The 23,080-nt window shown below is 45.7% G+C and overlaps 2 protein-coding genes across 2 annotated transcripts in view; both read left to right on the forward strand.

The window, feature by feature from the left end:
* Positions 1-4,804: 4,804 nt before the first annotated feature.
* FNDC10 (fibronectin type III domain containing 10) lies at positions 4,805-5,491 on the forward strand (the record flags this gene model as incomplete). Its single annotated transcript, XM_082328748.1, has 1 exon — positions 4,805-5,491. One exon carries the CDS (start codon positions 4,805-4,807, stop codon positions 5,489-5,491), a length of 687 nt encoding a protein of 228 aa, XP_082184874.1.
* Positions 5,492-16,712: 11,221 nt separating this feature from the next.
* Positions 16,713-23,080, forward strand: part of SSU72 (SSU72 homolog, RNA polymerase II CTD phosphatase) — a 30,424-nt gene continuing 24,056 nt past the window's right edge. The window contains exon 1 of the mRNA XM_082328719.1: positions 16,713-16,919. Within this exon, the coding sequence (XP_082184845.1) occupies positions 16,840-16,919 (80 nt within the window). The 5' untranslated portion in view covers positions 16,713-16,839. The remainder of the gene's footprint in view (positions 16,920-23,080) is intronic.

Consider the following 23,080-nt stretch of genomic DNA (forward strand, 5'->3'; position numbering starts at 1 on the left):
AAAAGCCAAGTGCCATAGCTGCTCATGTAGCCCACTAAGGAGCTCACTGCAAAACTATAAAGAGGCGCAAGATGTCCAGAATGACTTGAAATGGTTAATGCTGCGTTAGTCCTTTATATTACCAACCTTGCTGTGTGACGCAATACTTCTCAGCCTCCGCTGTCTGCTATAAATAGCACATTCAGAATAGATCAGCTGGAGTTGCAGTTACTGGTCCAGATGCATCCTGATCAAAAATGCCTCCGGTTCTCAGCTGGGCTAGTAAGATGGCCTTGTTTCACAGTTCGGTGCAGGATCAATGACCAACAGAGTCTGTGGCATGAGCTTCAAACCTGCATGGCCAAGCTGCCCCAGTGAGACGTGTAGTACAGTTATCTGCTGAATTTCATTCACTCCTCTTCCATGCTTCTCTTAGCCTGTGCCTGTCAGAGTATGTAGGTTCAGACCTTTACTGGAAGCGAATCGAGTGCTGGAAATAAACCCCGGCGGGGGTGAGACTGCATGCTGATTCAGAGAGACTGCAGGAGCGATCTAAATTAGGAGGCAGATTCTCTGCTTTTGCATGTCTAGGATGAGTAATCCTCAAAGTTATGACTTGGAGGGAACTGTAGCAACTCAGCCCTAAATGTAAAGCTCCCTGCTAGGAAAATGCTTTAGCAACCATATGTCGCATGCTGCCCTTAGCTGAGAGCTGTGCATCTCTGCTCTAGGGATTGTCTGCCCTGGCTGCATCCGAGACTAAAATTAGCACGGTGTTGCAAAAATCGTTAGCTGTAGGTGGTTAGTGCTTCCTTGTCTGGCCTATAGCAAGCTGCCCCCATTTTAATACTAGTTCACTGTTTTGTCTAATAGGAGATGAAACAGGAGATGATAAACCCAGCGGCAGAGAACTAGAAAAGCAGAAAACCTGTGGTGCTGGGCCTGTCTGAAGGCCTATAAAGCAATGTGGGATGTTACTGATTTTGATATGCTGCCTGGGGGTTCACTGCTTAAAGCGATGAATAGTGTTTTGCCCGAGTGGCGAGCTGTTGAAGCAATACACATGAGAAGTCCAGGCTGAGTTTTGTTGCAGACCGGGGCACAGAAGAAGGTCTTAGGAAACAGCTGGATTACTAAGAGAGCAAACAATGAGACAGAGTATTCATATGAAGCCAGTGCTGGCAGAGTGACCAAGCCAAAGCATGTGTTTTTGCTTGTCTCTTGCATGAATGATTGTCTTTTGCTTAGAGACATAGTGCAAGGCCAAAGGATGCAGTGCAGGATAAGGTGTAGTTAACCTTCAGTGTCATTACAATCGTTTTGATGGGTTGCTCTTTATTTTCCTTTGGACTCCAGCAAGACAACATAGATGAGATTTCTGTAAACAAATATATTTCCAGGGTTCACGTGATGTCAAAGTATTAAGTGGTTTGGCCACATCTTTAGCCAGATGATGAGGATTAATAGTATGTTCTGTGCCCTTACAAATAAAGGCTTGGATGAGGAAAACATGCCTATTGATTAGTTAAAGGAAATGAAGCCTACTTCTCTGTAATCCACTCCTTACTTGGAAAGCTGTTTAGGATTATTAGGCTCATTCATTTGCATGGCATTTTTTTAGGGATTAAAATGTGACAATCTAATAGGAGTTTAATGAGATCTTTCCTCAAAGACATCTGAAATAGTTGGAGAAAATGCCCGAAGCCCTTGCATACTGTAGGTGTGAACTGCCTGCATATCCCCAAACCAAGAATGTCCTCTCATTTCTAATTATATATAGGACTTGCTTAAGAGTAACAGTCACTTCTAAGGATGACTACTATTCTATATAGTTTGAGTGAAACTGGCTGTTGTAAAACTTAGGGATTAAATATGAATCTAACCTAGACTGATGGCGTGTAGGCCTGCCAGGGAATGAACATCCTTCAGTACTCATTCCTCCTTTGCACCTTGCAATAACGTCTTTTCACCTCAACCCACATCTCCCTCAGTGCTGTTTTACACTTGACCGCCTCTGGAGCGAAGCCTGCCAAATTTGCTGAACTCTGTGCTGCTCTAGTGTTAGAGAATATCAATATACATGGAAAAGACAAGGTAGGCGTAGCATCACTGACAGGGGTTGGGGTGTTCTGTATCCTTACATTCACATGCCTGAAAAACATCTGGAAATCAAAAGGAATATGTGTTCATCCAGATGTCTGGTTATAAAGAAGACTGGGGGTCTCCAGTGCAAGGGTACAGCTATAAGCCAAAAGGCCTGAGGATGTCCGCGATGGCACAAGGATACCCTCAACAGCTTTCGTAATTGTTTAGGTCAGTTCACTGTTGTGTTTGACAACAAACCTGTTCCAGCCTATAATCACAGAACCAGTTATTCTGATCATAATATGTAAACGACTAAATGGAAGTCAGTGTGCAGGTATACTACTGCCTTGCATGAGTCAGAGGCCCAGGACTCGAACCCAAAGGGAAGAATATGATGATCTATTCCAATTCCTGGTAATTCTGGCAGTCATTCTGTGAAAGACATTTGAGGAGGCTTCCACAGCTTTCCATGAAATGAAGGATCTCTGGTTAGCTTGTTTTTTCCCTCTTCTACAACTTCAAATGCAAGTATGGAATTAAGTCCAGGGCTAAGTGATGCAGCACATGAAATCAGGTGTCTTCACTGCTGTGCCAACCGCCTTCCTTTCCTGTACCAAAGGCCAGGCCCTTCTCTTGGGTCTCTCAACAGAAGAGCTCAACGTGCATTGCAAATCCTAAGCAACATCAGAGGCTGGTGCCAGATCTCTTCCCTGCTCGCTGAAACACTGACAGCTCTGGAGTGTAATCTGCTCTCGATAGTAGTTAAGAGAACTGCGCAAAGTTTAAGGAGGCAAAACTTGCTTAGTTTGGCTCCAGCCATCTCCTGAACACCCACACCTTTCTCGGGGAGGGCTGTCAGACCTTCAGTTTTGCATCCTAGCTGGAACTTCCACAGGTAAGTTTGCCTCAGCCACCACCAAGTGCCTTCAGCAGCGCAGCACCTCCTACTATTCTCTAATAACCAAGTCTTTTCCAAGGAGAGCAGCCATTACTACAACTTTAGCGTCCTTTTCTATGCTGATCCTATTTTTTTCATTGATTCCTATTGGTACATCTTGGTATCAAAAGAGATTTCTAGCGACTTTCTACAGGCTAGCAGACACCCTCACCCCCACCGTTAAATTTGGTTAAAAACTAGATGTGGAAATAACTTACAATACTTGGTATTGTTAAATTATGTTTAAAGATTTCTGTAAGAAACCACATACTCTAAAAAAGCAAGTCCTTCAGACAGGAAAAGGTGTCCTGATATGAGACCATTTGGTCACGTTGATTTTCAAGGCATCTAGAAAACAAAACTATTTAAACAAGTTCCACATTGCTGCAAATTACATGTTGTGTGTATTGAAGTAACACCTCCAACAAAGTCCGAGGTGTATGGTTTGGGTTTGTTTTTTGTTTAGGCTGTGAAATAAAAATAGGCTTCAGAATCTTATTTTTGTTATATTTTAAACTTATATAAGACAATAAACACTTTTAAAGAAAACTTACATAGTAATCTGTAGCTCTTGTATTTCCAAATAGGTAACACAGCGAAGAAAAACTACACCAATGTGTTTAGGCACATTTCTGGGGGTTTTAACCATGTAACATGATAATTGTTCTATTTTGCAAGTTAAATATAGACAAATGCTTATGTTCTGCTATAAAAACTGGAACAGGACACGATGTAAAACCTGCTCAAAACACAAACCAAAAAAAAAACCCACAGTTTTTTGTGTAGTGAAATCTGCAACTCAGAAAAGACAGGACTTAAAGCAGCTTTTACCAATTTAACTGTTGAAAGAATCTTCAAACATTGCTTAGGTTAAGTATGTATTTTTATGATTGTTTCATTAGAGATCTTTTCTTTCCACATTGAGACAAGTCTATCCTTTAGTGTAACTCTTTCAAGGTCGTTCAGAAAGCAGTACTCTGTGATGCTGGGATGGAGCACTGCTCTCTCTCCTTCAGCCCTCTTCTGTGCTGCAAAATCAGCAGCAGGCTCTGGATCAAACGGATGGCTCGGGGGCTGGTCCTGCTGCAGAGGGGGAAAATGGCTTTTGTTAGAAGACAGCAGTAAGCGGAGTATCTTTTTTTTCCTTTGGTCTCATGGACTAGCGTGCACTGAAGACCTATGGCTTTATCGCTGCTGTCAGCTCGTGTCCTTCTCCCAGTATTGCATCCTTATCACCTTTCTCAACATTTCCAGTCCGAAGGGGTTAAAGCAGCCTAGGTCTGCAGACATAACCGTTTAAAAAATCCACGTAATCCCCCATTTCTTTGAATAGGGTCTGCCTCAGCCGAAGGGCAGCTCTCTAACTTCGCACAACCCTGCCCGCACCCGGTCTCTGCTGGGTGCGAGACCCCGGCGGCGGAGGCGCCCTCCCGACCGGTGCCCGGCATCCGAGTGCCTGCACCCGCGTTCGCCTCCCCCCCGGTGGCCTGCGCCCAGCGCCCGGCATCGGCGGCGAGCAAAGCGGGGCCCCGGGGGGGCGGAGGGGGCCGAGCCACCCCTCTGCCGGCCCTCACCGGGGGGCGCGGCGCCCGGGGACCCCCCCGCCGGCGCGGAGCGGGCTGGCGGCCTGGCTGCGCTGCCCAGCGCGGCGGGTGCTCCGCAGCCCAGCGAGAGTTAACGGCGGAGCCGCCTCTCCATTGGCGGCCGGCGGAGCGGCTGCGGAGCCCGCGTTTATAACCGGCGTACGAGGCGCCGCAGCCCTCCGCCGGCACCGCGGCGGGGCTCCATGCCGCGGCGGCCGGCATGCCCAGCCTGCTGCCGCCCCTCCTCGCCCTGCTCTGCTTCGGGGCGCCAGCGCCCGCCCTGAGGGTGCCGCCCGCCGCCGCGGGGCCAGCGCCGCCCGGGGCCGGGGCCGGGGCCGGGTCGGAGGAGCCGTGGTGCCCCTACAAGGTGGGGGCCGAGGGGGCGGCGGGCGGGCGGCTCTGCTTCCGCACGCCGGCCCGCGGCTTCCAGTGCGCGGCGCGGGCCTGCCGCGCGCACCGCTCGCCGGGCGGCGCCTTGGTGGCCAACGTGCTGCGCAACGGCAGCGTGCTGCTGCAGTGGGGGCCGCCGCGCCCCGCCGCCGGCCTCCGCGGCTTCGCGCTCAACTGCTCCTGGGACGGCACCTACACGCGTTTCCCCTGCGACAGCGTGGAGCTGGGCGCCGCCTGTCGCGACTACCTGCTGCCCGAGGCGCACGGCAGCGTGCGCTACCGCCTCTGCCTGCAGCCGCGCTACGCCCCGCCGCGCCCGGCGCCGCCCGCCCAGTGCGTGGAGTTCCGCGTGGAGCCGGCCGCCATGCGGGACATCGTCGTCGCCATGACGGCCGTGGGGGGCTCCATCTGCGTCATGCTCGTCTTCATCTGCCTCCTGGTGGCCTACATCACCGAGAACCTCATGAGCCCGGCTCTCGCCGGGGCCGCGGGAGCCGCCGCCCCGCGTCGCGCCTAGCCTGCCCGCCGGGGCCCGGGGCCCGGCTCCCCGCCCGCGGCGGCTCCCGGCTCCCCCGGCCGGACCCCTTCTTGCAGCGCGCCCGACGCCGTCTTTCTGGCCCTTTCAGGGGAGGAGGAGAGGTTTTGCAAACTGTTCTCGCAGCGGTTTTGCCCTGTTTGAAGCGTTGGGTGGCTCGGGTTTGCCTTTCCCAAACGTGCAGGATTTGGGGTTTGCTCAGGATTTGGAGCTCTTCTTCCTCCTAGGGTGGCTTTTCAGCCTGAGCCATACGTGGTTACTGAACTCACGGGATCTCAGTGGATTCAAAGTAAATAATGGCAAAGGTCCACAAGTGCCAGAGAAATGTCTGTTTTAAAAGCAAGCGAGAGAGCTTACAGAGGGCCTGTTTGAGAAGACTCTCCAGAACACCCTTATTTTAAGCCTACGCCTAAATCCCCTTGCTCTAGACGCGTGCTCGAGTTTTTTCCCGAGGGGGAATGTTGTTTGAAGTCTGTGGGAGAACAGATGGGTGGAACCACAAAACCCATAGCTAAGCCTGTCTTTGATCCAAAGCCCACCTAAATCTCGTGACTTAAGTGGGTTTTGTATCGTGCCTTACGCTGTTCGCGGGTTCTGCGGGCTAGACTGGCCGCCGTCCAAAACAACAGGGCTTTTCTGGTCAGCTCGAGTGACCATCAACATCCTACACCGACCAAACCTGCTTTTCTCCCTTTAAAACTGTCATATCGGTAGTTTCCACGAAGAGCAATGCTAAAGGGACAAATTTAGGATGAGAATTCCATTTTGTTGTGCAAGTATGAACCGATCCTTAATTATAAAATAAGTACAACGTAAACGAGCACCATCACTGCCCTCTGAAATCCCATCTTTTAGGAATGCTGTGTGCTGCTGCACTAAGGTAAAAGCGTCTTAAACACAGAACGCACTGATGTCGTAGCCGAGTGTTTTGAGCGTAGGAACACTCCCTGTTAACTGCTCACTCAATGCTGTAGTAGGTAAGGTTTTAGCCATATTCTAGTATTAATTCTATTGTGCCTTAGTGCTGAGAATTTGTCCCATTTATATCGGTATATCTGTTCCTGTAGTCTTCATAGACGACTGTAGCTCCCCGAGTGTTCTTGTCTCTGAAACTAGTGGTTGTTGGCTTGTTTGTTCGGTTGTTTGTTTTTTTAAAAAAACCAAACTTAGGCTGATCATTACTTGAACTTTAATAGATACACAAAATAGTCAGGTGTTTATTTAGTGAGCTAGTTTTTATTTTGTGTTGTTCGTATGTAGTTGACTGCTGTAACAGAAAATGACTCTATATCGCTTAAACTGAGCACCTAAAGCAAAAGTAGGCGAACAGCTCTTCTGTAAAGGGGTATTGCTATTAAAATACTTCAGTTTCATGTGTGATCTGTTTGTGTAAATGTTTATCACTGGTGAATGACACCTGTGTTTTTCTCTGTGAAAGCAGTTTGTGAAGTATAAACTTGCTGATAGAAGGTAAATGTAGAAAGTATATGGAATCCTTAATAAAATGCCGTATTTGTACTCATCATAATCCCTTCAATAATTTGAGAGTGGCTGAGAAACTGAAGGTCTATCATTCATCAGGCAGAAATACCTTTTATTTGTTTGTTATTCTCGCTTTCTTTCTCCCATGCAGCTGACTCTAAATTTAACGGTGTTCTCTTTTTATTACCTTGCCTATCTACTAGATTTAAGCAGCCTGACAATATCTAGCATCGCAGCAACAGAAAGATGGTGTCATTCATTGATACTGAAGGACGATGTCATAAATTTTCTTCTTTTATCCCTCAGGAGATTGACTGCTCAAAGAAAAGGCAATCAGTTTTTTTAAGAACATTATGACAAATTTCATCTGGTGGTTTAGTTCAGTGAATTGAAACGCAGACTAGATTTGGGTCACAGGTTTCAAGTCAGTCTTTCCTGTAGCCAGTTCTGCACCGGACTGTGAGAGCGGCACTGATTTGGTGTATCTCTGTCAGCTTCTGTCAACCAGTGTTACTGTTTTGTTCTTCATCTTGTCGTGAATTGCCAGATGTGAAAATTAAATGTATGAATAATGACCCTTGTACCATCTTGGTGTTGACCTTAATAAATTAAGAAAATAATGAAAAGAAATGAAAACATCACAAATATTTAATGCTTCAAGATCTTGTTTGACTCAAAGTGAGCAAATCTGCCCAAAGACTGGTCATAATGATCTTCCATTGCCTACTGTAAAATTACAACAACATTAATGGGAAAATGAAAAGAGACTTATTCTCGGAACACTTGATTTTTGTTTACTAGAGGTTTAGACTATAGGATCACAGGGTAATTCAGGTTGGAAGGGATCTCTGGACGTCTTTTAGTTCAGCCTCCTGCTCAAAGCGGGGTCAGCTGTGAGATCACACCGGGTTACTCAGGGCTGTATCCAGTGTTGCCTTGAAAACCTCCAGGGATGGAGACTGCACAACCTCTCTGGGCAAGCCGTTCTGCTGCCTGAACTTGATCATGGTACTGTCCATAACGGTAAAAAAACCCAAAAAACTTGGGCTAGACAGATCATCTGGTCCAGCCTAAAATAGTCTTATCAAGCGGGAGGTCACAGCACCTAGTGCAAGAAGCTCGTGATCTACATGTCGAACAGCAGGGGGAAAAGGGGCACCATACTCAGGATGATCACTTCAGTCTGTCAGATACAGGAAGCCCGATGTGAAATTTTGCATGAAAACTCACTAACCCAAACCCCTTAATTGTGGTAGCCAGCTGTCTTTGGTTTTGAATATAAATGATCCCTATTTGACCTTTGAATGAGCTGCCCTTAGCTCCTAAATCCACCTTTGTTTATCAATTGAAGTTACTTCATTTTGCGTGCAGCCAGCACTGTTCATTGCGGTAACACTGATGTAAGTCTGAGGAAACAGCACCAAATTTAATCGACGGTTTTGTATGTGACTATCTTGAATAAGACACCTCTGCAGGTATTGATAGGATACAGTTACCTGCTAAACCAGCACCTAGTAGATACTATGCAGACGTTATTTGTAGTCGTCTCACATCTTCGTGCATCTGTCTCTGTGGATTGCATTGCAACAGCATGCTGGGCAGAGGACAGACAAGCAAGAGCAAAACATGCAGAACAAGAATGTAAATCCTGACGGAGGAAATTCTGTAATTCTCTAAAGGATTATTTTTATCAGTTTTTTCCTTTCCATGCATTATAAATGGGATGTAGGAAACAATATCTCATCGTTTCTCATTCATTTTCAGTAGATTAAGTCTTAATTGGACACATCTTGGTGTCTGGAAAAGAAAACCGGAGTATTCCCTATTTCATTTTATGTGACGTTAAGCAAAACATCTGCCAACCCACTGATAACTGTTTTTTTTCCTCCATCATGAATATAGACATTTCCTCCATCATAAGTATAGACATTTCTTTTTGGCAATAATGGGGAAAATCACATCATGTACATAGATTTGATATTAATTTGACTCCCACAAGTCTTTGTGAGACTGCACAGTTAAAGAAAGCTTTATCCAGTATTTGCAGCAATCCCCAAAACTTGCAGAGTACCTTGTAGAATCAATCCTGGCCTGTCCAGACAGCAGTAGAGAAGTGGCAGTATGCTGATTTATAACCGCCAAGAAGCTGGCTGTTATGTACCGAATGCTTTGGGGAAAACTGCAAATACCTTCTAAGGCAACTACACATTCTCTCTATTACAATACAAGTACCTGGGTATTAAAAATCCGTATGGTACACTCTTAGATGGTATATGGTCCTGCGTTTATCTGGTTTATTATTTCCAGTACGAATATCAAGCCGTATCAATTTCTGCAGAAGTTAAAATGGAGAGTGATATGCTCGTTAACAAGCTTTTTTTTTCCTTGCCCTGTGCTAAATGTGAGGAAAACAACTGCTTAAATGTAAGCAGCTAAAGCTCAGCCTGACCCCAACTTTGAATCTTCTGAAGGAAACAGTCTGTGCCTCAGGCAAAGAATCTCTCTTAATTCCATTACGATATTTTTTGTGGTACATAAAAGAAAAGGTTGCTTGCCTTTATTTGGAGGTGCAAGTGAAAGCTGGTATTTTGCTTCCATGGAGACCTGGAGTTGCAGTCTTACAAGGCTGCAAACTGCTGCTCTATTTCACCAGTATGCTCCAAAAGAAAGGCTGGGAAGACTGGGCTGAAAGGAGAAAAAGTGGCAGATAACAGTTAACTCTGTCCCATTCCTGTTAAAGCCTTAGTAATTATAGCAGTGATGCTTGGACGGGGTCTGTTGCAGTTTTAGCCCGAGCAAATATACCCTGACTGGTATTGCTTTGTCATAGATCTGGTCACTGCATCGCCTGTCTTTGCACATTGTCTGATCTCACCTGGGTGAAAATTGCCCAAACCCCTTGTTCTGTTTTCACCTGAAAGACTGGTTTTTTGATGCAGAAATTCTCATATCACAATGTTTGGCATGTCATTTAAAATTCCCTGGCAGTATTTTCAGCCTGCTTTGCCGAGGTGTAAATGATGGCACAGTGCAGTGCAGTATTTATACAACGTGCCAAGAAAACCCCTTCAAAAGTGATTTTGGGGGAAGACTTTTCCAGGGGAGATCTCTGGGCATTGCCCCATAGACCCTTTGTAAAAGCAGACGTACACATTCAGATAATTCATTCACTAGTCAGATATCCCAGAACTACCAGATGATTTGCAAGGTCCTTTGCAAAATACGAAGTAACAAAATAGCGGGCATTGCAGCCAGTGGGACAGATTTAGCAAAAATGGCTGAGAGGAGACCCGGGGGAAGAGGTTTTTTGCAGCAAGGGCTGAGCAGAAAGACAGGTTTCAGCGGGGAGGGCAGAGGGGAGAAACACGGGCGGGCTATGCTGAAGGGCAGGGAAGAAAAAGAAGGGAAAAAACCCGTTTTGCCGGGAGGGAGGCAGGCGCTAAGGAAAGGAAGGGGGAAAGGCTTTTCTCGGGAAGCGCTGAGGAGAGAGAGGGGACGCGTTTAGGCGGGAAAGGCTGGGTGGCAGCAGGGCTTCGTGTGCACGGGCCCGGGCGAGAGGTGAGGCGGGAAGGTCTGAGGAGAGGGGAGCGGTTTGCCCTAAGGGATGAGGGGAAGGAGGGGGAAAGATTTTGTCGGGAAAGGCGAGGGAATAGTGAGGAAAGGTTGGGTTTTTTTAATGGGAAATGCAAGAGAAGAGGGGGAGAGGTTTTACCAGGACGCGCTGGGACAGGGGGAGCGAGGCTTTTGTGCGAGGTGTGAGAGGAGAGCGACGGGTTGCGTGAGAAGGTGCTGAAAGATGGGGAAAGGCTCCGCTGGAAGTGCTGAGGTGAGGGAGAGGGAAACGATTTCAGGAAGCGCTGGGTAGAAGAGGGAGGAGAAGTTCTGTAGGGAAATGTCCAGGGGTTAGTGGGGAAGGGTTTTCTGTGGAAAGCGCTGGAGGGAAAAGGCTTTTGTGCAAAGCACAAGGAAGGGGAAGGAGGAAGGAATTAGCTGGGAAGCACTGAAGGGAAAGAGGTGAAAGACATTTCTGGGAAGTGCTCAGGGGAGAGAAAGAAAAAGGTTTTCTCAAGAAGCGCTGAGGTGATAGTGGGGAAAGAATTCCTCAGAAAGCACAGAGAGAAAAGAGTATTAATGGGAGGGCAGAAAATATTTTTAGGACGCACTGAGGAGAGAGAAAGCACCCCTCCCTGGGCAGGGAGAGCCCTGCCTCACTAGGTGAAGCTCAGCTGGGCTGGGGAATAGAGTTGTTTCTCCAATGTCCTGATCTTGTCTCCTGTATTTCTCTTGCTCCCGGTTCCCCACTCCTGCCATGCAGAAGTGAGCAAGACGAGGAGGGCTTTGGAGCAACTGCAAGCAGCGAGCGAGAAGAATCCGCAGGCTGGTTACCAGGCCGATGGTGCAAGCGCCAGGGGACGGAGGAGAAGGAGCCTGGACAGTGGCACTTCCCTGCAGGTAGGGCCTGGGATGCGGATCCGCATTCCCTGTTGCTCCTGAGCCCTTTGTGTCCCGGAACAGCAAGGCGTTAGGCTGGATGTAGTTTTTACCTCTCTGCCTTTGGGAGAATGGGAAGCATTAGTGTTTGAGATTGGCTGGTGCTGCAATGAGGTCTTTTTTCTCTGCTGCGAAGACAATTGCATTTTGGTCTTGTGTTTAATGTCTCTTTTTGTATATTTATTTCCTAAATCCTTTTATAGATTTTATTTATGCTTTTCAGACATCAAAAATGACTTTTTCACCAATAATAAAATTTGTTTCCTGGTCTCTGTGCCAGTTGTTTTTTTCTGAAGATGTTATTATCCTTTTTGTCTCCTTCGTATTCCATTTTTGGTGTGATTTTATCTGTCATTAGTCTTTGTCTTATTTTCCGTATTTCCTTTTATTCTATAATGTAGCTGAAGATCTGTGTGAAAACATGCCTGTAGATGGCCTGTCTATCTTTTGTAGCTCTAGTTCTGTGTGTGAAAAATACCTGAGATATATTCAGCTGGTTATTTTGTCTTACGGCCTGTTGTCCTCTCCTTCCTTTAATCACTGTATTCCTGCTGTCCCTGAATTTTCAGGTTATGAATTTTGTCATTTTTTCATTTCCCCACCTAAGTGTGGAGGTACTTTGCTCACATAGTCTTTGTTGGACCTTGTTTCCCTGGGGTACTTTTTAAGAGCAAGAAAAGGCATGTGAGTACTAGGACCAATGTGTAATTATCTTGGGTCTTTGTGTCCCAGATTTCTGCTCTATTGCAATAAAAATTTTCCTGGCATAAATGCAGCAGGAGGTGGTTATTTTGGTTCTTGCTTTTGGAATGTATATGTCCTAAATTCTTCTGCCCTCGGTAATCTCATATTTGCAAGCTTTGTGTTTTGAGTTGTTAATTCCAGCATACAATAATATTAGAGGTGTATTTGGAGCTTTCGTGTTTGGAGCAAGGTTTCTGGAAATGTTTTCATGAAATAATTGTGGGCATCTTAAGGAAAAACTCATTTGTAAATGTCCTATCAGATATTATTTTCTTATAAAGATTTTTCATTTTTGTAGAAAAAGCAGGGATTTTTCCAATTTAAGTTCTGCTCTTTACTCTTAGTCACTTGGATAGTATTGTTTAGGGATTTGGTTTTTATTTGCAGGCAGTATGGATCTGTATGATCCTCTCCATCTCATAAAAATTCTTTTTTGTCATTCTCTTTAGGGGCCTAAGTCCTACATAGTTACTTCAGCTCTCGCTCTTCTGTTGCCTTCCTGAAATGGAGCTGGAGTCATAGCCAGTTAAGCTTCCCAAGTACTTTCGGAGTTTCATATCTCTGACGACCACTTTCTAACGATGTATTTTACTTCATAAAGCGTACAAGGGTAGGAGTCTCAGTTCTGTCTCAGATCACATAAATGGTGAACTAATAAATACTGAAAAGAATTAGAATGAAAATTAAATAACAGTTAACTGTACTATCTTCTTTAATAGTCCTTGTATAGAACTCTCCCATTATATTACGAATTTCCCGTCACAGGAATACGTGGCAAATAGCTTGACCTGCTGTGTGCAGCCTTGATGGCAATTTGTGTGGCCTGCTAGAATCGTGACACTAATTTGGTAGAGTGCAACTAAATTTGTTTCGCCTGTCAGCTGCTCCACTGTAATTGCTCCAGACAGGACTGAGGTGGCACTTTGAAACTCAAAGGGTATGGCTGACACAGGAGTGGAAGAAGAGGGCTGGTGACTATGTCCTCTGCCCATGGGCAGCCGTACCAGTAGACATATCATCTCTCTTAGGCCACTTTTGGAATCTAATTTGGGTGATGATCCTGAAGATCGCAGTTAGATGCAAAAGTTTCATAGAAAATGGTGGTCAGAGGAAAATTTTTTGTGAGAGAGGACAATTGGGAATACCTGAAGTTAAGCACTTAAAACGGTATCCCCCCAAAGATGAAACTTACAGTTCCAGAATCATAAAAGCTTTGCCTTCCTGATACTGCGCAGCGCCACGAAAAGGGTAACCCCAGAGGTCACACCAGCTGCAACCTAATATCGACGAATCTAAATCTTTAATGCCTTCCCCACCCTGTGTACTGGGCATTCCTGATAGGAGTCATCTCAGAGCTGGAGGGAAACCGACCCAACTTCATGGCCAGAGCTCTTGGAGTTTCTGAGGTCTGTGTGGAGTGATGACAAAAGCAACTACCTTAAGAACAGACTGGGGATCTAGGCAGCTGTTCCCACGTGATAATCAAAAAGTTTTTAATTACATCACTAGTTGTTTCATCTTGTGTTCAGGGCAAGGCAGAAAGAAGATGAGGCCCCAGTCGCCATTTTAATAGAGCTACAAATTTCCTAAGTACTTTTTAAGACCCCATCCTGTAAAATATTCATTGTCCGATGGCTGTATTGAATTCAGCAAGAATGTCAGATGCTTGTTCCCTTGGCAGGAAGCACTTAGCATCTTGATGGCTCCATTTAACTTGCACCCATTTTAATATCAAATTGATTTTGCCACAGAGTTGCTCTCAGATCACAGTTCTTGGTAGGCAGTTGATAAGAAATTCATTCTGGCTGTCTGACACCAGATAAATAGAGCTCGAGGGCTATGAGAAGAAGTCATTTCCAAGCGTTTATCCTGGCTGTGATGCAGCTCAGGGCCTATGCAAGCAAATCTGGCACAAAGTAGCATCAATGGGAGGCTTTTAGTGATGAGCATTCTTTCATTTTCAGCATTTTAGAATTGTCAGGAGCCGGGGAGCAGATGTCTGCTTAATACAAGCCCTCTTGTTACCACTGTTCGCTTCCCTCCAATTATGTTAATTGTAGTGGCACCAAACGGCTTCTCAGCTCCGCTCTCAGCCCTGGAACTGCTGGGGTAGGACCTGTGATGAGATGGACCAGACCTGTGCTTAGAGCAGGCGGCCGTTGTCACGGTGTCGAATTTTAACACAGACAACTTTGGTACTTGAAGCCTATGCACATCCAAATCGGAGTTGGTTTCCTTTGTATTCTGCGCTGACAGCAAAAATTCCTTGTATACTTGAGAGATAAGCTTCCACCTCGCCCATCTGCTCTCACTGCTCTAAAAGGACCTTTTCTGGAACCAAGGAGGGAACCTCTGTGTCCTGCTGGAGCCTTGGTTTCTCATCTCTCCTGGCTGGCTGATTTCTCAAGCACTGAAGAGTACTGGAGTCAGCTGAAATAGCGCACGTTAGCCAAGGTGGAAAAGCACAATGATATGGAAAGGGGAAAAGATGATGAAAGCCTCAGGGAAAAATGGAATTGGTCTGGGCTGAGCAAGGAGTGCCGTGATCGTTTTGACCTGTATGCGAGCAAAACAACTCTGAAATCAGTGCATTTTACCAGTCAGGCAGTACATAAATAACTCCTAGTTTGGGCCATTCTTATTTGAACAGTTTTCAGTAAAAGCTTGAGAGTTTACTCCTAAAATGCAGGAGTCCATGATTAAGCATAACAGAAAGCATATCTCTGCCTCATCTTCACTACAGAGTCCTCAGCACAGAGCGTTGTGGGCGCGGACGTGGGGACGGGATTGATCCGGGCTGTCAGACCCAATTTTCTTTTTCTTGGGGCGATTCCGCTCCCCATGCAAACGCTGCTTCTCCGGAGCTTTGGTCCGTGGCCCAGCTCCGTGGACCCACTGCGACATTGGGCTGCCACCTAGTGCTGAGAGAAAAACCGAGCCAGAAGACTCCGCTTTCCAGGAGAAAAGCGATTGCTTAAATCACATTCTTCTGAAAACAAACTAACGGAGTGTGTGGCTTACATTGCCAGGCACATGGGAATTATATGCGTGTGCAGCATGGAAACGGGGTGTATTTGGGAAGAAGATGGGAAGACCCAAGAACTTACGTTGTAAATTTGGAGTAATTTCTTTCTGCATGTTGGAAAATTGCCTGTCTATTAAACAAGAGAGGGTTGACCAGCAGCTAAGTTAGGGGACTCGGAGCTGGGGGTGATTATCACGTTGTGGTCACAGCAGATCATTACATCTCTCTCTCTCTCTGGCGCGTGTAGGTGACACCTAATGGGTCATGCGTACGTGTGCGTGTGCCTGAGACTCTCCAGGACCACAGAAGCAGTAAATAGGGACGCTGCTGGAATCTTTTAGCTGTTGTACTCGGCTCTGAACGAGCCTCTTGCTGGCACAGGAACAGTACAAGGCCATGGTCAGTTGTGAAAGCGCTGACCCAGACGGGTACGTCACCGGACATTTTCTACATCCCTACGTTTATGTTTCCTTTACATGAGGGGTGTGAATGTTTATCCAGTAAAATATTGTGTACCTGTCCTTGTTTACAGTAGAGTACTACAAATCCACAGCATTTAGTGGCGATTAACAGCAAAGCTGGACCTTTTCTCACAGCTACTCCCTAGCCCTCAGGTAGTTCCATTCAAGTCCCCTTCTCTGCCTCACAGTTGTCCCCGACGTTGGAACGGCACCGGTGAAAATCACCTGGCAGCCGAACAGCCCATCATCAGGGCAAAGACACACATCTGGCCGCTGGGCAGTCCACCAGGGCCCAGTGTCACCACTTCGGGACGCGAGGCTGCGTGCTGATCGCGGGCTGTCCTGGGGAAGTCGGGAGTTGGGGCAGGAACAACCCGTGCGCGCAGCGCTCTTTCCAGCCGCTTGCTCCGCTTGGGAAACCGGGAGACGCAGCTGGATGGGAGGAGATGAACTGTGCCGTGCTGGGCGCCGGGTCGCCAGGGAACGCCTGCGACTCGCCCGGTGGCTCTTCTCTCTCGATAAGCGGCTGACGAGTTAGGCGGTATCTTTAGGTGAACAGCCTAGGCAATGAGCAGGATTCACCAATTCGTGCTAAGTGACCCGTTTCCTCCCGTAAAGGCCTGCGCCCTTGCGCCCGCCGGAGCTGCCCGGGAAGCGCCGGGCTCCGGCGGAACGGGTGTTCACGGAGAACAACCCGGGCCTGGCGATCGCTGCTGGGTCGCGCACCGGAGGCCCGACACGCAGAGCGGCGGCCAGGGACGCGGCCCCGCCGCCCCGCCGTGAGCCCCGCGCAGCCGATCCCGCGGCGCGGCAGAGAGGGCCGGGCTCGCCCCGCTCCGGCCACCGGCGGCTCCCCGGGGGAGCGGCGGGGCCGGGCCCTCCCGCTCTATGGCTGGCGGCGCGCTAGCCTCCGCCGCCGCCGCTCTGCCTCCCTCTCGATGGTAGGCGGCGGCCTCCGCCCCCTGACGCCCGCTCCGCGGTTGGCCGCGGCGGGGCGGCGCGGCCCTGGTGACACGTCCCGGCACCGCCCGCCGCCGGGCTCCCGCCGCCATTTTGTGCGAGCCGCGGCCGGGACCGAGAGGGTTTCGGAGCCGCGGGGAGGGAGCCGGCCTCTTCCCTGCGCCGCCATGCCTTCCTCGCCGCTCCGCGTGGCCGTGGTGTGCTCCAGCAACCAGAACCGCAGCATGGAGGCGCACAACATCCTCAGGTAACCAGGGCCTGACCCACCCCCTTCCTTGCTCGGGCCGGCGCGGCCGGGCCCGCCGCCGCTGGGCCCCGCCAGTGCGCCCTAGGCCCCGGCGGCCGCTTTCCGTCGCGGGCCGCCCCTCCGGACCGCATCAGGGCGCCGTCCTCGGCCGCCGTAGCGCGGACGCCGGCTGCCTTGCCTGCCCCGGAGCTGGGCTGGAGAGGGCTGTCAGGGCAGCGGGGCGCCGCGGCGGCTGCCGTGCGAGGCCGTGCTCGGGGCCCGCGCCTGGCCCTGCTAGGCCCGCGGGCTTGGGGGCTTCGTCCTGGTTGCATCCTGCCTCCTCCGGACCCTGCTCCTGCGGCCTGGAGTAGCCGGTGCGGTGGGGTCCGCTCCACTGCCGCTGGCGGACCTCCGGATCCGGTGCTGCAAAACACGAGCTGGCGAATTCGACAGGTGCAGAACAGCTCCCGTGTCTCGGCATCTGAAAACTTACACGCTTCTTTTTTTCTTTATTTTTTATTTTCTTATTTTTGCTGTAATGCATCTGAAGACTGGAACTGCTTTACGCACTGAAAGGGAGCCTTTTCCTGTTGCAGGGAAACTGGACGAAGTGTTTGGTTCAGAATGTTAAATGTCTTTGAGATTATGAGGGTTCATTTATTTAGCACTGCAAGTATTTTCAGCTTGACTGAATTCAAAAGGGGAGATGGGAGACTGGGGATGGACTGACGGACAGGAGCGGCCTGATCTGCCTCAAATCATGTTCCTAAATCTTCCCTGTGCACTGCAGGAACACAACAAAGGCTTTTTTTATGTTGTTATGCAAAGTGACATTCGCATTAAAAGACACATATTGCTAGCACAGTAAGCCAAACGACTGTGTAAATTGTGTGCTACATTTAAATAAAAACAACAGCCTTGAAAGGAATAAATAATAGAAGCATCTGGTCTGGCAGCCATCTTACTGTGAGCAGCATATGATGCTGTTAATGCTTAAACTTGGCGTCAGCTGTTACCTATGGCAGTTCTATGAAAACATGATGTTACCAGTAGCTGCTTGGGGGTGGAGGATGCTATTCTTCCGTTATTTTTTTGCTAATAATACTGGAACTGAGTTGTAATTGAAACCTGAGTAGTGAGGACAAAGTAAAGTTCACTTCCACTGTCTAGTCTTTTTCTTCCTCTCTGTTTTTCAGAAGAAATAAATCACTTCTGATATGGCTGATGTTCTTCTGGCAAATGTGGCAGGGAAATGTTTTTTGAAAGTCTCTTCTTCCTTAAGATTTTAATTAAAAATTAACAAAATGTGTGTATTTGGAAAATGTTCATTTTCAGCAGCATCCTATGTAATTATAGCAAGAGTAGTAAAAATGGCAAAATAGAGATGAATTGCTGATGCTGTTGTAAAGAAATAACTAGCCCGTGCCATGAGAGTGGTCATTTGCCAGTAAACTTCAGGAAAATGCTTGCATTGGCTCAAAGCCAGCCGCCTTTACCAGTTCAGGGTAATGTCTTGCTGTAGGTTGCACTACAGTTTGAAAGAACACACGATTAAAAGAGGAAGAAGAGTTAGGAAGAAATTGAGGTATTCTGAAACCTAAAGGTATTTTTTTAAGGGATTACAAGGCTTTAAAGGATCCAAATTCTATAGAACTGCAGGTGACTGAAAACAAAGTCTGGAATCCAGCCTTCAATGTTGAACATCTTAATGAACATTCATAAACAGTGCTTTGTAATGTAAAGGTCTTGCATAAGTATTTTAGATAGGCTTTTTAAAAAATATTTATGCTAGGAAACGTATTAAAATTAAAACTTTTGTTGAAGTGTTTGTCTTATCTTTGAGCCTTTTAGATTTTTGTAATGCTGTAAGTCAGGTTTCAGAATTAACTTCTCTAGTCTAGTCAGCGTTTTAATGAATTACAGGTTTTAGTTAAGCCAGATTTTTCATGTAGGATTTTTATCAGTATCTCTGCTTATTCCATTCTTCGATTTATAGAGAAAAACATCTATCAGTAAGGCAAGCTTATTTTACTTTCCAAATGTTAGGCCTACCTAGTGCCTACTAAAATTGAACTTAATAGTATGCTAATTCATTTTAAAGCAAAAATGATCTTGTAGAAATGCCTGAATTTTAACTTCTGATGCATTTGTAAAACACAAAATTTAGCCTTCTACGTGTAACATCTAGGTGAAATGTTTGATTTACCCGGTAGGCTTTTGTTGGAAGTACCTGCAGTCCATCACTTCCTGCTTTTATGTTTCTTCTTAGTAGGTTATCCTTTTTAATGCATGAAATTGTGAAGTGGTTTAAACAAGCCTGATTTAACGTCTTAGTGTACTTACATTTTATAACATCCTGGTGTTCTCTCTTTTAGGCTCAGAAAAGCAAAATTGTAATACATGCTTTCTTCGCACACTTCAGCAATTTGGGTGGTGGTGTTTGTTTGGGTTTGGTTTTCTTTCTTTAAACTTAACATACCAGATAATAAGAGTTACTTTTTTTTGGACACTTACAAACTTTCTGTCCTTTTAAATTGCAGTGGTTCATTCCAAAAGGGTTTGCAATGAGTCTCACTTGCCAACCTGAATTTCTCATTCATTCTTACTGTACTCGATATCTCTGTGCTGCCACTTGTGCCTCTGGAAAACAAATTATGTATTAGATCTTTTTTGTATCTGAATAATCAGTCTATCAGTTTCTGGTGTTATCTTGGTTCAGTACAGTTTCCATTTGCTTTGTAGTGTGCTTGCATATTTTCTAACTAACCAAGTTTTAAACATTTTGTTCTAATCTTCCAACAGAAGTCAGACTGAAGCTCTCTTGAAGTTTGTTAATAGAATAGTTACCATCACCATAGGGGTATGTTGAGACATTAAAGCAAAGGGGAAAGAGGAAAAGCAATAAGGACTATGTGTAAAGACACAATCCTTCCTTAAAAGCTGTCAAACTGGATGTCCATCTGCAGCCAGTCCCTAGGTCAAATCTTACTCATCCTACGTTTCTTGCTTTTACAAATATAATTTGTGTAGGCCTTTTTTTTTTGGCCATGGAGTATGCAGGCTGAGGCCGTGGTTCTCCTTCAAACATAGAAGAGGAAGGTAGAAGAGTAACGCTTCTCTTATTACCGAACTTTATTATACAGCAACTTTGACATTTCCATTTGTGTATATTTATTTAGTAGTACACTGATGGCCTTTAAAAGAAAGTTATCGTTTCACACTCTCCCAGTGTATAGGAGGTGCTCTGGTAACTTTGTGTTTTCAGGCTCTTGCGGCATAGATATGCTATCTCCGCCTCTCAAGTTCAGGGACTCTGTCTTACTACATACTGATAATGAAAACTTGTAGGCTACTGATACGTGCTTAAGCTACACATATGTTCCTTTGTTTCAGGAAACTGTGTTAAGAAATTAGTGTAAATATGAGATATCTTAGTGGCAATAAACAGATTTAAATCTTGAAACCCTAGTAGCTGAAACTTACATTTCACGTTGATGTTATGATTTGTAGTTCAACGTCGACCACATAAGAGAAGTTAAGTTGCACCCTTGCAGTTTACACAAGTCACTAGTCGCAGCTTCTCTACTGGCATTATCTGTCAGCAGCTAAATGCAGTGAGGTATTGAAATTTGTATTGCTTAATTTGAGAAATCTTAACTTGTATTAATAAACCCTCAAGAAGAAGGAAATGTTTTAACATTTTTATATGAAAGCACTTTCATTTGACAGCTTATCAGTGATAATGTAGATTACAACAAGTTGTTAATGTTTTAAAGATTTTGTCATGAAAATTAGTTAACAATGCTTGTGTTCCTGCTGTTTAACAGTGTTGTGGTTTTTTTTTTTTTTAATATTGATTGAATGGCATAAGATATTTTCGAAGTGGTCTACAAGGAGGGCACTGTTGCTAGTTGTTTTCCTGCTACGTGTTGTGGAAGGGGATGTATTAAAACTTAGTGATTTGTGCCCTGAAAATCTTTGCCACTACCAGCTGCAGTGGTACTGCAGGATTTATTGCATTTCCTTTAATGATTAGTAATACTTATTACTGGCCATTATAAGAAGAGAAGCTGTACTGTTATGACCTTACAGTAAGCTGAACAATACTTTAACGTAATAAGCATGTGTGAGATCCCAAAATAACAATGAAATAGAAGAAAGGTGGGGATAAAAGTTCATATCTCAATCTGCACGGATCAATATTATTGCTGCTCTCAGTGCCTGAAACTGAGTGGTAACAACTCTGCCATGCGTGAGTGCTTTCTTAGTGTAGTGTTGATCTTGGCTTTCAGCAGCAGTTGTGTCCCAGGTGAGAAGTAGTATTTGCAGTGAGCTCTGAGATTCTTTGGAGGGAAACGCCGTCACTATTTTCACGTTCTTCAGTTAAGTCTATCAACTCATGGGCACATGATTAGTGCGTGTGACCTCATTGTAACGAGCATTGGATTTAAACTGAGGTGAGCGTACTTGCTGGAAATGAGGTCTGTATTCTGGCTTATATTTGTACTTAGTATATTGATAGTTCACGTACATTGGTCTTAATAGAAACAGCTTCCTGAAATTTTACGACATTTACAGGTCTGTTAATGTGTAAGCTTCACATTTTCAGAGATCGGTGCTAGGATAGTGTATTAGTAGACGTCACCCTTTACTGTTTATGGTGAAGTTGAAGCTCATTATTTTCCATCTTCTGGGTAGTTTTACTAGGCCAAGAACAAATACTAGATATACATTGTCTTGTAGAAAATGTCATTGTTAAAAGGCTGTGCCACATTACAGCAGATACTTGATGACTCACTAAACTAGATCTGTCCAGCTGCTTAATCAAAGCAGGCTCTGGTGAATAATGGTTCTGTCCAGGCATTCTTCCCTCTCCCCTGCCCCCCAGTTGTTGCAAGGAATGTGTTGAAACATTTTCAGAGTATTTCATAATAGTACAGCTGGTGCACAAATTGTGTAAAAGCTGTACCCTGGCAACTGCCAGTGTCAAAGCATGAAATTCCATGTGAGAATGCATATTCCGGCTGTTCCAGGAAGTAATTTTCAATGGGTCATGTGCATTAGAGGCACAAATTTTCGATGTGTGGAACTTCAAATGGGGATTTCTGGTTTGTGTTATATGAGATCATCCGAACTTCAGGGACATCTCCAACAGTTGGAGATGGACTTCTTAATATGCGTAACCCAAGCAGATGTGTTTCAAAGAATAATATTAAAGGAAAAATTAAAAGTTCGGAGGAAAGCATAGAAGAAAATACTTCTCCATTGTAACGTTACTGCTTTGCAGTAATGTGGGAGAGAAGGAAAGAAGGCAGAAAGTGCAAGGTGCCGAAGTCCACTATTTCTCAGTTAGTTGGTATTAAAATTCTTAGCAAAAATACAGAAAGGAAAGAAGGGTGATACACCTGGAAAAAGGATCAATTTGAAAGATTAATATTTTAGCACTGCAATTTCTTCTGTATGTGTTATGACTCTCTTCGTGTCCAGTAGAATACAAACTTGGGTCTGGAAGTATTGCAGGGAAAATAAACTCAATGTAACTGGTGCAGTTATGAGTCACTGTTAATGTGATGGAGGGCCGGGAGGGGGGGAGAATTGCACTTTTTTCCACTTGTATCCATTTTCAGTCATTAGTCCTGCAGAAAGAAGAGAAAATCGTCATGTATCCTGTCTGTTTACAGAAATAGGAACCTATAAATAGTTGCTGAAAGAAAAAGTGTAGTGAAGCAAGAAAAGAGAAAGGAGGAGCTATTTCCAATAGGACAAATTAAAGGAAGTAACACTACTGATAGTTGCATAGCAGTCGTTGAGCTTGGGGTGAAGCTTGATAGCAGTTAGTCTTGGTGTAGAAGCTTTTTGGATCACTTTGAAGACACCATTTGAAGGCAAACATGTGATTTGAATTAGTGTCTTCTACTGAATTTCCTTACTATCTTGTATGTGAAGACCCAGAAGTCAAGATGTGACTTGTCTGTTGCTCAAAATGCGTACTTTGGACTCTTGTACTGGTTCCCAGTCTCCTGTAGAGCCGCCTTCTGAGAAGAGCGCACAACTTTTTTTATTGGGGGGGAAGACGGAGGGCATTGGGTTGTTTGCTTGCTTTCTGCTTTGTTATAACGCTGTTCTCTCTATTTAGTCTCTGATAAATCATTGAAGCTGAAAGTGTGGGTCCTTAAAAAAAA

Source organism: Platalea leucorodia (genome assembly GCF_965183815.1).
Source record: "Platalea leucorodia genome assembly, chromosome: 17".
Lineage (NCBI taxonomy): Eukaryota > Metazoa > Chordata > Aves > Pelecaniformes > Threskiornithidae > Platalea > Platalea leucorodia.